The sequence below is a fragment of the Pelecanus crispus genome, chromosome 6 (assembly GCF_030463565.1).
Source record: "Pelecanus crispus isolate bPelCri1 chromosome 6, bPelCri1.pri, whole genome shotgun sequence".
Classification (NCBI taxonomy): domain Eukaryota; kingdom Metazoa; phylum Chordata; class Aves; order Pelecaniformes; family Pelecanidae; genus Pelecanus; species Pelecanus crispus.
The window spans coordinates 11,583,124-11,598,193 of NC_134648.1; the positions used below are offsets into that span (position 1 = coordinate 11,583,124).

Consider the following 15,070-nt stretch of genomic DNA (forward strand, 5'->3'; position numbering starts at 1 on the left):
CAAATGCTCTGTCATACATTTTTCTATCAGAATTAAAAATAGGCCTCCACAGACAGAGGCATTAGGTTCTTAAATACAGTATTCCCAAAGAACTGTGGTTTACAAATTTGAAGAACACTTAGTTTTAGAAATAATTTTTACAACTGTACCAGAATTTCACAGCTACAATTATATATGAACACATTAAAAATGACTTCACTAAAACAGGATTTAGAAAAATGTGGGTGAAAGTTGGGCCAGAGGCACTGCCACTTAGTGTTGAGGTTTACAGTCTGTGTTTTGATAAAGAAGTGAAATGAAGTGTATATATAAATAACTGCTCAGTCCTTTACAAGCCTGTAGATATGATGCTGTGCTCCATGTTCGCTGTTCGACACTTCAAATACACAAGCCATGCAGAGCAGGGTTTCTTGTGTATCCCTGTTTGTTACAACCTGTTTGAGGGGAAGGAAGAGGTAGACAGTTTATTACAAACTTGGAAACACCAGGGCTAAAACAAGAAGTGGCTGACTGAAAGACAACCTTTAGATGTGACCGGTTGAAATGCGTGTCCTCGTGCTCTCTCTTCGGCACTTTAAACTGACCTCTGGCTGCGCTCCCGGGATGTGCTCTGGGGCTGAGCTGCAGGGCTGTGGCTTGCAGTGGAGGGCACTGAGATTCATCCCACCCTGGCTGCTCGACCATGAGGGGCCCCCATGTCGTCTTGGCTGAGCCTTCCTCATCCCAAGCCCCACTTCAGCACAGGGAAACCAGCGCACCCTTGTCACCTTGTGTTTGCTTGCCAAAAGGCAGCCGAGCGGGGTGCACGTGACTCTGTGCTCATGGCCCTACCTCTTCCCCATGCTGCCAGCCCTGGGTCCTGCCCAAATCCTACAGCAGCAGCAGCAGCAGCAGCACATGGCTCTAAGTGCTTGGCTGAGGTGCCACCGCAAAGCCACAGTGAAAGCAAGCTGGGAAACTGGCTGAAACTGGCTTAAAGGCCACTGTGTGGACCAGTCTGGATGCTTTAGCTCACCTGTTGGGTGTACCCATTACTGCATGCTTTCCTGGCCCAAGAACTAACTAACGCCACTGACGTTTGCAGTATTATAACTGGCATCTCAGTAAGAACACATTAGATGAATGGGATGGTTCAAAGTTACTGCCTCAGGCTCACTACAAACACCAAACGGAGACTTGCATGAAAAAAAAGAGAGAAGTAAGCTGAACTTCTGGAAAGTAACACAGATGTTTGTTCATGTTCTCAGCCAGCATAGCCTTTTCATCCTTAGCGTCTATAGTGCACAATTCCAAGAGTATTACTCTGAAGTCAATGGGATGATGTGTTTAGTAAGCAACATGACTAAGGGATTCGGAAACTGGTTCTAAATATTACAAGTTAAGCAAGCCATGCAAAGCCTGAGAGTATTTTAGAAATGGAAGAATAAAAAGTGAGTCCGTACCAATAAAATTGTAAAATTTTCCAACACGCTGTTCATCATGTATTTCTCTGGTAAATGCTTCAGCTTGTGTATGAAGTTGATCATATATTCACACATTGGAGAGCGATTTATTCTGTACACAAATCGGCCATTCTCAAACCTTGCATATTCAGTCTAAAAAAAAAACCCCAGAGAGAGCGCTTAGAATAAGATAATTCAGAAATAGCAAAAAAGTGAATACTAAATCTGGTTTTTCCTTTCTTTGTGTAGACAGAGAAAAGACAAAGTGGCCAGAGACACACACACCTACTTGCTAACTCCCTGCCTGAGCTATGCAGTGCTTTGCTAAAAATTCAAGGGCCCTTAATCATTAAAAGTTATAATATCACTACTTGTTCTCTAGCCTGTGAATTAAAAAACTGAACAGATGATTACACAAAGGTAAGTCCATGTCAAGTCAAAATTAATTAAGCAGAAAACTTTGTGGTAAGATGATTTTACAGTAGTTTCAAGGCGACTGTCTGCAAAGGGAACAGCAAAAATAAACTTATAGATTTATGCATAAAATCTACACATATAAACATAGCTATATTATTGCATGATTTAATAGGCAATTTATGAATTACAGAAAGATGCAGGACTACAGTCGGAAGATGACCAGACTGATTTAGAGCTCGGGGGCTGACATGGGGCTGAAGGACAGTAAGGCTGTGACACTTGCACTCCTGCTGCCCAGCTGCCAATTGCTCAGATGAGCTACTCAGTGGCTTGTGGGGTTTTTTGGCTTTCTCTGAGCTTGGAATAATGGAAATGATGGAAAACTTTTTTATGGTTGCCATGCACAGAAAACATATTACTATAAGAAGGACATGAACAGTGACCAGGAGATCTATAAAGGCTCAACCTGTAGCTCTAGGCTAAAATCCCCATACAAAAACAGATGTGGGTGTGGGGCTGAGTACGCAGAAGACAAGTTAAATAGCTGCAGTACCATTGTACAATAAACCAACTAGCTACCCGATCACTCAAGATGGTTCTGTGCCCAGAAAAGAAAAGGTTAAAAAAAAATAAAGGCCCTTGCATCTTAAGAAAATACGCAACTTTGTATTCAAAAAGCTGCTGGTGACTAGAAAAGCATGCCTTTCTGTGCATAAAATAAGATAAAATAAGCATGGGTATAGATGAAACATAGCACACCATCCATGGCTTTAAAATGTTTACAGAAATCTAGATGACAGAGGGTAGCTCATCACTGTAGTATGGTTCCAACCAGGCTACATGGCTGGCCAAGTGTTTGGAAATGGGAGGAAAAGTGGGTTTGCTTCAGCTGTTTCCTGCCAGGCAATGGAGGAGGTGGCACTGATGTCAGCTGCAGGTTCGCCACTGAAGGGTGCCACAGGCAGGACGGAGGAGGGTCTCTAAAGCAACAAGTAACCAGGATTTTACTTAACTGTAGTGTCACCACTTACACGGTGCTTTAAAATGAACCCGAGCACTGCTGGAAAGGAAAATACTCTTTCAGGAACGATTAGAGGAAGGAAGGAAAAGACAGATAACAGCAAAGTAAAGATAAGAGAGAGAAAAGCCTAATTACTAAATTAAGTTAAATGAAAGGGAACCAGAGAATCATCCCACACTTCCCATCACAACACCCACCTCTACTTTTTCTACTACTTGCTTTCCAAATGAGCAGACTTTGGTGGAACAGGTGATTGTCATGTTTTCTGAGCTCTCGTACTGACTAGTGACTCCGTAAAATGCTCCTGTATCATCTTGAATATTGCAATTTAAGTCAGCCTGTTGGGAAAAAGGAATAGATGTTGAAAATTTCATTTTTCATTTGACAATGTCAGTAGCATAAGCTGTAATTAGCTCACCGTTCTTTTCAGAAATAAGGGAGAGAGGGGGGAGTTTTACAGTGACAACAGTGACAGTGGAAAAAGTCTGTCAGGAAAGTACCTGCCTAACTGTTGCAGTAAAAACCTTAGGGAAACGGCAATTTCTTCAAACTTTAAACAACAAAAGACAAACCAGGATTTCCCTGGGCTACAGGTGACATTCTCGTCTGGCAGATAGCTGATGAAGTCCCTGGAGCAAAAGGAACGATCACCCGTGAGGAGCCTGGCTCCAGAGCTGACTCCTCTGGAGGGAGCCTGCCCTGCGGCCTCAAATTCAACCGAGCCATCCCACTCCCGAGAGGCCATAGTTCACTTTCTCCTTTTCCTTTTTTAAAGCAACGAAATCCTCACGGCAAAGGGAGACAGCTGCGTAACATGGGAATCGATCTCTGATAAGACTCTGTCAAGCCATATGGTCCTGATTCAGCAAAATACTTGACTTCACAGAGCTGTATGACGCAACTCACAGGCTTCACATGAGCTGTGTGTGCACTGAGCCGTGCCTACTGCACCACTAAAATACTACTGAAAGTATTTGATTCCTTTCAGTACTTCTCTGCAGCCTGAGTAACGATCTAGCTGCCTTTGATATGTAGCAACAGAGATTGAGACTTGCAGGTTCAAGTGAGGAACAGTGCTACGTTTAATTATTTATATCCAAATCCAAGTCCTGTGCACAGCGTGATTAATTTGGCTACAAAGCAACAGCACAGGTCACATGCTGAATCCAGCCTCCCCAGGCCTGCAGCAGCACTGAAGCTGTTCTGCCACTGTGCTCTTTGTCATCACAAATCCATTTTCAAAAGCCCTCAACTTAAAAAGGCACTAATATGGGTATAGGCAGAGTCTGGGGGATCAACAGCTGGATTTGTTGGTTCAGGCATTAGCTCTGCTGACATCTTTGGTGCCCAAGGAGAGAGTGGGCAGGGTGTTCTTTTTATGTGGAAATAGCTGATCAGCTACTGCAGCGTAACATCTAGGAATGGTCTGAATTTTTAACTTACTCTGAGACAAGCATTTTAGCAAGGAAATGCACTGTTGCAGCTCTTCCACTTGCAAGTCTAGTGCTGCTTGTTTTTATTGCTAATATAGAAACGTAATAGAAAAATTTCAACAGATACTTTCATGTCTACCTTGAGATGTTTTAAAAACCTAGTTTACAGGTATGTTTATTTACTAGTTAGTGTGGAACATTTATAATCCTGCCTTCACTATAGTTCAGGTCATTCGTAACTGCTATTTAATTTTTAACTAGGCAACAACTCATTAATTCTACTTAGTGTCTACAGTCCTTATTCGTGGTACAACATTCTGAGGCAATATGCTGATAATAGCACATACTGAGCTAGTTTGCGGTACGGAGAAGACATAGGTCTAAGATTACTTCAGGCTGGCTTTGGTAAATTAATCAGTGGCGAAGTCTCTTGAGGTTTACACACAGTAACACAAACAGCCCTATAGTCACGTATTTTGCATAACAGAAAGAAATCCTATCGCTGTTACACCTTGTTTCTTGCACATGTTTTGCATGAGGTCAGCAGTTAATGTTTAATGTACATCTAAACCTGTGTGTTCACAGTGAGCTGTAAGAAATTGTTCTAAGCTACTAGTAAATAAGCAATTTGCCCTCACAGCTGGCTTGCAATCGAAACATGACAAAACATCTAAACATGACAAACTGTAGCGGCCATCAGCCACGCCACAGCTGCTCCACCAGAATTTCTGAAGAATAGGGATTTCTGTTAAAACAATTGCATTGTTGTTGTTGTTGCTAATAATAATAACAGCAGCAACAACAACAATAATAGTAGTAATCTCTTAAAAAGTGGTTATTCCTGCTGCTACCACAATTACAATTTTACTATCAAAATATTTTCTTTATTTTTTCCTTTCATATATGGACAAAATATCTGAGAAATCATAACTAAAATGCTCCTCACAATTTCATGTTGTCAAAAGGGTCAACCACATAGACCTTACATTTCAAGCTGCAATAACAACTGTTTATAGAGTTAAAAAATAAGAATAACTTTTTATCTGCTGCCTTCTGATTTTGAAGCCCGCTGAAAGAAAACTCTAATTGTTGTATTTACATGCTGACATTTAACCTGGAAAAGTAACACATGTGGCCATCTGGCACCCTGTTGATCATTCCCACAGCTCTTCCACCTCTTGCGGAAATCACCAGGAGCCCTGTGTACACAAAAAATACAGGCTGGGGCCCTGATGTTTGAATGAGGAATGCTTGAAATTGTCACTCAAATGTCATGATTTACTCTTACGTGATCACGACATTGTTGCAAAAGTCCCATGATGGTAATATAGATGTGCATTATCTTTATTTGCTATTCAATTCTTTTTGAGTCTAGCACACAATAAAGGCATTTTTAAGGAAAGACAGAATTTTCCTTTTAAACAACTGTTTTCTTGTTCAACTAATTACAAACTGCTGAGAGCTGAAGCTTTAAGATTCTTCCAAAAAGTTTAAAACCAACATAAAAATCGTAAGAGTTGGCAATGGCAAATACTCTGAAATGAAGGCTTCACCAAAGCCTCTTTTAATACTGAAAGAATTTTGTCTGTTCTCACATACTGTAACAAATCTTGCCCCTCAGTCTGGGTTCAAATTTTTTCACTAGAGGCTGAGTACATGAACACTAGGAAGGCGTGCGTGTCATTGCAAAGAGCCAATTGTCACATCAAGGAAGTATTCTGAACCAGGTGTTGAAAGCTTTGTTCCATGCTGAATACTTTTAGAAAAGAAGGAAAGACTATCATGGTGGTGTCGGGTTGATCATAGAATCATAGAATCATAGAATTGTTTAAGTTGGAAAAGACCTCTAAGATCATCAGTCCAACCATTAACCCAACACCACCATGCCCGCTAAACCATGTCCCAAAGTGCCACGTCTACCCGTTTTTTGAACACTTCCAGGGATGGTGACTCCACCACCTCTCTGGGCAGCCTGTTCCAATGCCTGACTACCCTTTCCATGAAGAAATTTTTCCTAATATCCAATCTAAACCTCCCCTGACACAGCTTGAGCCCATTTCCTCTCGTCCTATCACTTGTTCCTTGATGGTTGGACTGATGATCTTACAGGTCCTTTCCAACCTTAATGATTCCTAGTTTTTACTTTCATTAAAAAAATAATCCAGCCACCAAGCCAGGAAACATGAAGTTATTTCTCTACCCTTAACTGGTTTAGTGGTGGACTTGGTAATGTTAGGTTAATGGTTGGACTGGATGATCTTAAAGGTCTTTTCCAACCTAAACAATTCTATGATTCTATTCTATGATCATTTCTGGTAAAATACAAAACTTTGGTTAAAAATGATGGTCAAAGTCTTGCTAATTACATTGTCATGGCTTACATAGTAAGGGGTCCATCTAAACACATACACTTGAAAGAAAAATTGTATTTCTTGAACTGATGAAAGCGGGTCACAACTCAAATTCAGGGGATTTCCCCCACCCCCACCCCCGCCAAAAGTTTATGAGACTACCAAAAAAAAAAAAAACCAAAAAACCCCACAAACCCCCAACCCAGGCTGTGCTAAAAATGGGCACTGCTGTGGCTATGAGAGTTGTAGATGTAGCTTTGAGCAGGAATAAGGTGATGTGTTACCCTGGTATTCAGTTTTAGAAGGCTCCTTACTACAATATTGATTCCAGTTTTTGTGTCTACATTTTAGAAAGGATGTTGGAAAATTGGAAAGTGTTCAGAAAAGAGTTACAAGAATGATTTCAGGTCTGGAAAACATCCTTTGTAGTGAATGACTAATGAAACTCCATCTACTTACTTTTTCCAAGGGAAGTTTTTCCACGACTTTGTCATAGCCTACAAGTTGCTACATGGGGAATAGTCTTCTGATAGATTAAATCTTGCAGAAAAGGACATTAAAAGACAGAAAGCTAAAGCAAAGCAAAAGCTATATGAGAAACAAGGCAGAAGTTAGTAACCCTGATGGCAATGAAATGCTGGTGTAATTTTCAAATGTGATGGAATCACCTTTACTTGGGGGCTTTTTTAACCATGCTAAATATCTAACTAACAGGGATGCTCTAGTTCAAGTAGGCTTATTGTCCAGAGGCAGACATTACTTAGTGAGGTTCACGGCCTATATTACAGAAGAGGCAAGACTATATAAATATAATAATAGCAAAATTGAAATATTGGAATTTATCTTATTAACCTCAATTAACCCTCTCCTTATAATTTCCTTTTTCAATGATCCCTGTGAAAAATGTCACAACAGTCAAGCTTCTGGAGTGCTGTGCTCGCAGCCTCTCATGCTGCAACCAGCTTTGTCTCATTATTTCCTTGGTACTGTGTCTCTAGCTGTTCTCTTGCACTTCAGACTCAGATCGCAAGTCTTCCTGGGCTGTAAACCAGCTTTCCCTTCTGTACAGCTTCTCATGCAACTATGCTCTGACCCATGGCTCCAGGAATTAGGGTTGGTGAGCACTATTGTAGGATATACAGATAAATAACCTTTTGAATGGTTATTTCAAATATATTGGCATGATTTCAAATATTATGGTATGATCACATGTGATGAACAGGAGTCCATTTACTCACTGAATTTTAAAATACAAGATCAATACAATTTAGGAAAAAAAGACCCCAACAACTTAAAAACACAAATGAATTTTTTTTTTTTTTTACTCTCAAGAGTAGAACTCTAATTTTGACTTATTTCTAAGAGCTGAGATTTATATTAGCTGACTGCATTTGGAGGCGGGAGAGGCACTCAGTTTTCTGGCACCCTGTCTACAGTGGTTGTGTAAGAGCATGATTAATTCATTAATAAAGCATAGCTTGACAATGGGTAGCACTGAAAATGTTACATATTAAGAGCACCAAGTGTTTGACGTGCTGCGTGGAGAAGCCTCTGCCAGTGTGCCAGAGCAAGCATCAAAACAGAGCTGGCTGCAACCAAAACGAAGAGTGAAAATAAATTTTAAAAAAATCTTCACATTCACTTCAGAAGAGCTCTCAGGCTCTGTGTTAAAGGCGGGGGGCAGAGGGTAGAGCGCTTGTGTAATAATAACAGCTTTGGCTGACAAAAAAGCAACTCCAGCAAAAATTGCTGAGAAGAGTCTGAATCCTTCCTGCTGAGTAGAAGGAAAACAGCACCTACTGGAAACAGTGGGATCTGGGGAGGGCCAGAACAATTTACACTGGCATTCAGTAGTTAACGTTAAGCACATAAGGTCACTTATTAACAACATATAGGTTTTAACAACTGCTGACTGCAGGGAGGTGTGTTACTCATATGACCGCATCATGCCTCCCCTCCTCCACTCCAAAGAGTGATCAAAGAGCAGAGATTACAAATTGTGAAGCAATTTTTTCCAACGGGAGCATCTGGGTCGTTGGCACGTTTCACTGCGCGTTACACTGCAGCTCAGGAATTGCGTCCAGGTCTGCCACATGGTTGGGCTTGTGATGGACAGGCCAAGCTGCTCCAGCTTCCCAGCTGCTCGGCCCCTTCCGCTCATTATCCAGCCTCAAGCGCTAATGCCCTTGCATCAATTTGCGAAGGGGTCCTCCACAAGCACCACGTGAGCTCCCTGCGCCGAGAGGGTTGTGATGGGGAGAAGAAAATGGATGTCTGCTTTCTTCTATATCTAATTTGTTTTGCATACATTTGCATGCTGGCCATAGACCCATTCACATTACGGATCCCATTTGTGAGTTGCAGATCATTTGCCAGTCAAAGCTGGCGAGTGTGCATGTGTGTCTGTGTGTGTGGAGGGAAATCCAAGATTCTAGATTGTGCAATATAAATTACATGTAAAAATAGAAAGGAAAAAAAAAGGCAGTAGCCACGATTGTGTGTCTATGAATGACAGGCACAAAGAATCTCTGCACCTTTGAAGACGGCTGGAGGCACATGGGGATAAATTCAGGAGGGGGTGGGAGGAGACCACAGGCGCAAGCCATTTCTGAACACTGATTACATGGGTAAATTGTTTGTTCCAGTGTATCACAAAGAGAAGGCACATTATTTTTCATGCCACAGCTGTTTTGAATAAGAATAGGAATAAACTTAACCATCCTCCTCATGTTACTTACCACTAATTATGGCATATATTTACATCTATAAAACAGTGAAATTTTGGGGGACATAATTTCATGCCCCTTTATTGTGTAGATTCCTTTATTTCCATCCCACATTTGAATTTCAAAAATGTTTAGGACTTCAAAGCATCTTTAAAAGCTTGCCCTAATTATAATATGCATTACTTTCTAAAACTCCTAGTTTGCATTGCAGATTCCTGCAAATAGAGGCATTCATTTTAAACATCAATTAATATCATCCATGCATCTTCAGATGAGTTTGGGTCTTTATTTCAGAGTTGCACTGAGCTCTGACTAAGCTTTCCTCAGTTTGAAGAATAGTTCAAGCTACTGCAACCATTTGAAATTAAGCCAGTGGATCAGATCAGTAGAAAGCCTGACAGCCCAATATTAATTTGTATCAGTGTTTTTTTTTCCTGTGTCAATGGTTAGAAAACATCCCTCCTCCTTTCAGACATACTTGCTTCCCATATCTGTTCCTGTAGCTGCAGAAGACAGAGATCAGGTTGGCACAGAGCATTTGGCAGTGTCACAGACACAAAATCCATGGCCACATTATCGCAAGGTGGGCTTACACCAGCACTAAGGATCCCAACGGAGGCACGGACCCACTGCACGGTACTGTAGGTTACATAGAAAAGTCACACAAAAAGAGAATCCCTGCCTCAGAACTTGCAGTCAGGGGTTGAGGCAAAGCACGAGAGAGAAATAACTAGCTAAACCAGAATTTAGTCTAGGCTGCAGTGGACAGATACGCACTGCTGAATTAACATTAAAGGTGCTCTTAGTAGTGAAAAGTGCTTGCCGGATGAACTAGGCTAGATAGGGGCAAGTTACAGAGCTAGCAAAACTAGCAGGGGCATGAAGGGAGATAGAGACTTGTGCCTTGCTAGAGCAATTCCCTTGCCAGAGTCAATGGAGGTGTATGTGAGCATAACAGCAGAGTCAAAATGAAGTTATTTGTTGGAGATGTGGCTGAGAGATACTGGATTCAAAAGGGAGGTGGTGTGAGTGGAACAGACGTACCATCAACCTCCTGCAAGAGAAAGTGGAGAGCCAGGGGAGGCAGAGCACTGGGCAGTCAGCACTGCGGGCCAAGAAGGCAAGGCCAGCAATAATGTTTTAGACAGACATTTTGGGGTAAAGCTGGAAGTGCAATCTATCATTTAGTTTGAACTCTTTCAGGAGGCCTAAGTGTATTATCTAGTATTAGATAATTTAAGAAGACTAGTGAGTAATCAGTGGGGATAGCATTAGATATCACTATGAGTAGAACTTCAACCAATAAAGAAACCAATAGAGGCAACATGTGTTGACTGAGCTTTTAGATAGGCTAATCAGAACTTCAAAGGCCAGAAAACTTTGGGGCTTTTCTCAAGTCACAAAAACAGTTTAAGTACAAACTAACCAACAGCTATGTTTACATTACCCAGATTAAGATTAGATGGCATGAATCATATCTAATTGTTTTACATAGATTAGGCTTATTTTCCTAGTGACTAAGGTAACAGAAGCAGGACTGTGCACTCAACCTGCACCTGGGGAAAGGTTTCATCTGCAGATATTCTGCAGCCTTGCCTGAATTCCTTGTCATTGTTCTAGGAAATAACTTTTACATTTATTTAAGAACATTTATTTTTGTTTTCATTTTATATCCCTGTAATCTCTGGTTTCATATCATTGTCACACAAATTTCCTGTGCCATATCATTAGCACGTTGTTCCTTATTTACTCATTGTACTGAGTGCACAACATACCAGGTAAAGCTCCTTCTATCTATCGCTGTAAAAGCCTGTCTCTGGGGTGACTTCCCTGAACTCTCTGGTTCACAGTGACTACGTGGGATAAACAGAAGAAAAGAGTCACTGCATTCAAGGTGCAAGACAAGGACCAGGAAATTGCTTTGCAGGGCTATAAGGTTGGTTGTTTGAGATGGTATAAAAGGAGAAGTCTCTTCCTTTTATACCTCCTGCACTGTTAGGTAGGAAGAGGTCCAAAGGTGTGATGTCCAGAGCTGTCAGTGGGACTGAGGCCAGAAGCTCATCCACTCCCAGCGTCAGGCTGTATTTCACAGGAGATACAATCTGTCTGAACCAATAAACCTCTGCAAAGCAAAGCAACACTTTGCTTTATACTCCATACCTGTGATGCTTTGCAAAGTCAACTCCACAATTGCCAGATGTCTTCTTGCAAGATCTCAGACCTTTCCCTCCCACTTTTTTGTAATCAAACCTTATTACATTTATCACAGGGAAAACCATGCTCCTGAGAAGCCTCAAGCAGAACTAAATGGGAAAGAGCAAGAGGAGTACTCTTTCCGGCTACCAGAGCTAAGCTGCTTTCTGCCTTAGTCATCCTCAATGTGAGCGCTCGTCTCTGGTCTTCCTGTTTCCTACCTTTCCGTTCTACGCTAGATTTAATGTCTAAACAAAATACTCTTTGTGCTGCCTCTGGTGACATGCTGACTTCTCTTTAAATCTGTTTACAGGCTCACCATCCCTTCTGGCATCAAATCCTCACCTTCGCTTTCAAGCTTCCACACGCCACGACACCCTCCTGCTTTCCTTCTCTCATTTCCCTTGACTTCTTTCACTCATTGTCCCTGGTTTTCTTTTGTTGATTCTCCTTACAGTGCTTTCTCGCCTTGTACTTATTTGCCCAACACAAACTCATGTTCCTCTTTTACTCACGTTACAATCAAATTCCACCAAAACATGGACTGTCACTGGACACTGATGCACTAGCTTACAGCACTGAGCAAACTATCGATGGTTAAATGACAATGAGGGGAGAGGACAATAGAAAGGATGGGAAGGGGGAAATGGTTAAATAAAGGGTGAGAGAGAGTATTGTCAGTAAGCAATAACCATGCAACATGAACAGAACCTGGGAGAAGTTGAACTTTCAGAGTAGGAGGAGGTAGCGGATGTTAAGGAGAGTGTAGATACTGATTCAGAAGTGGATACTTAATTTAAAAGAAAAGGACAAGAATACAAAAATTAATCTGTTTTCATATTAATAAACTTGAAGTTACTAATAGGGTCAAAAAGATTGTCAGCAACCTTTGCCAGCTTTACGCTGGTAATATATGACTATTTAGAACAGTTTCTTAACACTCCCCATAAAAATGGGAACAGCGTCCTTTTTTCTGACAAAATGTCCCATTGGGGTGAAAGAAATTAAGGACAGTGAGCTGCCAGTTTAGGATCTAATTCTCATGACTAATTACACAGCTATCTTCTGTTTTTCCTATATGTACTTCTAGATGGGGGACACTGGTGTGAAGTTTATTCCTAGAAGGGCATTCATTGTGACTCTCGCTACACCCAGACACTGCACCTGGCACCTTCCCTCTGCCTCACTCACCCCATGAGAGAGAAAATCCACTGGCCTATTTTAAGGTCATGGCTCAGGAAGGCATTCTTGCCACATTTTTAATGTATAACTCAGAAGGATGTTAGCACTGTACGTTTTTTAATCTCTAAGTTAATACAGCACAAAATTATATTAAAAGACCATTATGTTGGAAGGCACAGCGAGGTTCGGAAATGTTGGATTGAAGTTGCCTGCACATCCTGACTGCTGAACTGCATCATGATACAGTCTTTAGCTACACGACTGCACACTCGCCCTCTGAGCATCTAGACAATATTTCTTTGTCTTCATTATTCAGTGTGGCCCAGTCCCTATTTCCTGCACACTACTCAAAACCTGTGTTGAACACAGAATTATTAATTTTATAAAGGTTTTCTTCATGGCATTATCTTGATTCTTTATAAACAGCCATGAGTTTGATTTCTCAGTGACCATCTGAGGTGAAGGGATGGTGTCACCCCCATATTACAGATGGGGAACTGAGGCAAGAGTGTTAAAGGTGTGCACTGCATGTAGGAGATGCAGCAGAGAAGGCTGGCACTTGAATTTTCGAAGTCTTGAGTACAACACAGACCTTAATGATCCAAAGAAGATCTCTACTGGCTTTAGACACATCTTTGAGCATTGCCTGAAAATCAGTTTCCTCATTAAGAAAAAGCAGAACATGCAACACATCAATGACCATATCGCAAACCTCTGCTGCTTCCATGTCTAATCTAAAGTCTGCGGCTTGTCATTCTCTGTGGGAACTGAGAACAGGCAAGTGAGGTGACATTCATTCTGCCAGCAGGTTTTGCAAGCATTTATTATGCAAAGCGGATTGGTGAGATGACAGTCCTCAGTTGAAGCCCGAGTTTTGCAAGGAAATGTATTTAGTGGTCACAGACCCTTAACCTCCAAGCTCTACTCTTCTGCAGCCAGATTTTTTCTGCCCTTACGCTTGCCCTGTTCCTACCTCTCACATACCTGTTTCTGCTGTGTGCCTTCATCCCTATGTTTCCCCATGGGCTCCTTATCCCGAATGCTCCCTTTTCTCACTGCCTCCCCCTTTTTGACTCTACATTCTCACCTGCCTTTTCCAGGCTCCTAGTGCCTGCTGTGTTTCAGCTCCCAGTTCTCTGCTGCCTCCTATTCCTGGCCTCTTTGCTCAGCCAGCCCTCAAATGCTTGGTTTACAGCTCCCATGCCCAGTTTTAAGCCCCATGAATTTCTCAACAGATTTCTTCTGCAGTCCGGCACAGCTCCTGCTCAGTGGTTTATCCCTTCTACACCCAGATTTGAGAAAAGAGAGTCCAGTTTCCATTCCCAGTTTCCACTTCCAAATGTGGTGCCACAGAAACTCTTGGCAAGATATGAAGTTTGGGGTATGTACAAGGTGTACAGGTCATATAGATAAACACTGGATCAATATACAACATCTCAGCTTTCCCTTCAAATTCTTTTCTCACTCTTGCTGACAACTGATATGAACAGATATACCTGTTGGAGCAGAGTCCCATGGCTGACTAACAAAAAGGCAAGGGGAAAGCAGATGTGCTCTCACAACCAAAAAATATTTAAGAAAACCCTGGAACCCTCCCAGGCTTACAGTCGTCCTGCTGCACACTTGGTTCAAATCCTCCTTGGTCCTATCTGCATAAGTGTGGACTGATTGCAGGACTGATATGTGTACTATTTGCATTTGGCAAGAGTTCAACATTTGAAACACTACAAAGCAGTCTCCATTTCTGCGCTTCCCTGGTGTTCCTCAGACCGCTAGATGGCAGTTCCCCATTTACAAAAGAGGGCTCTCGTTACCTGTTTGCTCCTGCCCAGCAGCTGTGTCAAGCACAGTTGAGGCACGCATCTGCCTTTGCATGTTGACTGCAACACAGACTTCTTGTGGAGCTGTCAACAAGAGTGGCTCTGGGCCAGCGTCCTACGTGAGGGATACACAGCTTTGCACTTTTAAATGATGACAGAAGAAATTTCCATAAGCACCCTGAAGGGTGCTAAATACTAAGCACAGGCCTTATCGACAAGAGAGGTTCTCCACGTCATGTCTTACTCACCCAGAATTTTACGAGGAAGAAAGCATTTTGGGGCCCCTTCCCAAACAGTTCCTTTAGACCGCCCTTCTTTTCAGGAAATTTGTCATAAATCTGACGAATGTCCACCGATTCAAGCAACGGGTCACTGTAAGAATGGTTAGCGTGTCCAATGTGTACGAAGAGGTGTTTATTGTACTGCAAGAAAGAAACAGGAAAATCAGTGCTGTACAAAAAGAACAGAGGTTTATTAAGGCATGG

General features: G+C 41.8%; 1 protein-coding gene across 9 annotated transcripts in view; it reads right to left on the reverse strand.

Annotated features, from left to right (window-relative positions):
• Positions 1 to 320: 320 nt before the first annotated feature.
• Positions 321 to 15,070, reverse strand: part of TEAD1 (TEA domain transcription factor 1) — a 103,437-nt gene continuing 88,687 nt past the window's right edge. For all 9 annotated transcript variants that reach the window (XM_075712014.1, XM_075712011.1, XM_075712012.1 and 6 more), the window contains 4 exons: positions 14,834 to 15,007; positions 3,078 to 3,218; positions 1,443 to 1,595; positions 321 to 434 (listed from right to left, as the gene is read on the reverse strand). In XM_075712014.1, coding sequence (XP_075568129.1) covers positions 321 to 434; positions 1,443 to 1,595; positions 3,078 to 3,218; positions 14,834 to 15,007 — 582 coding nt within the window. The remainder of the gene's footprint in view (positions 435 to 1,442; positions 1,596 to 3,077; positions 3,219 to 14,833; positions 15,008 to 15,070) is intronic.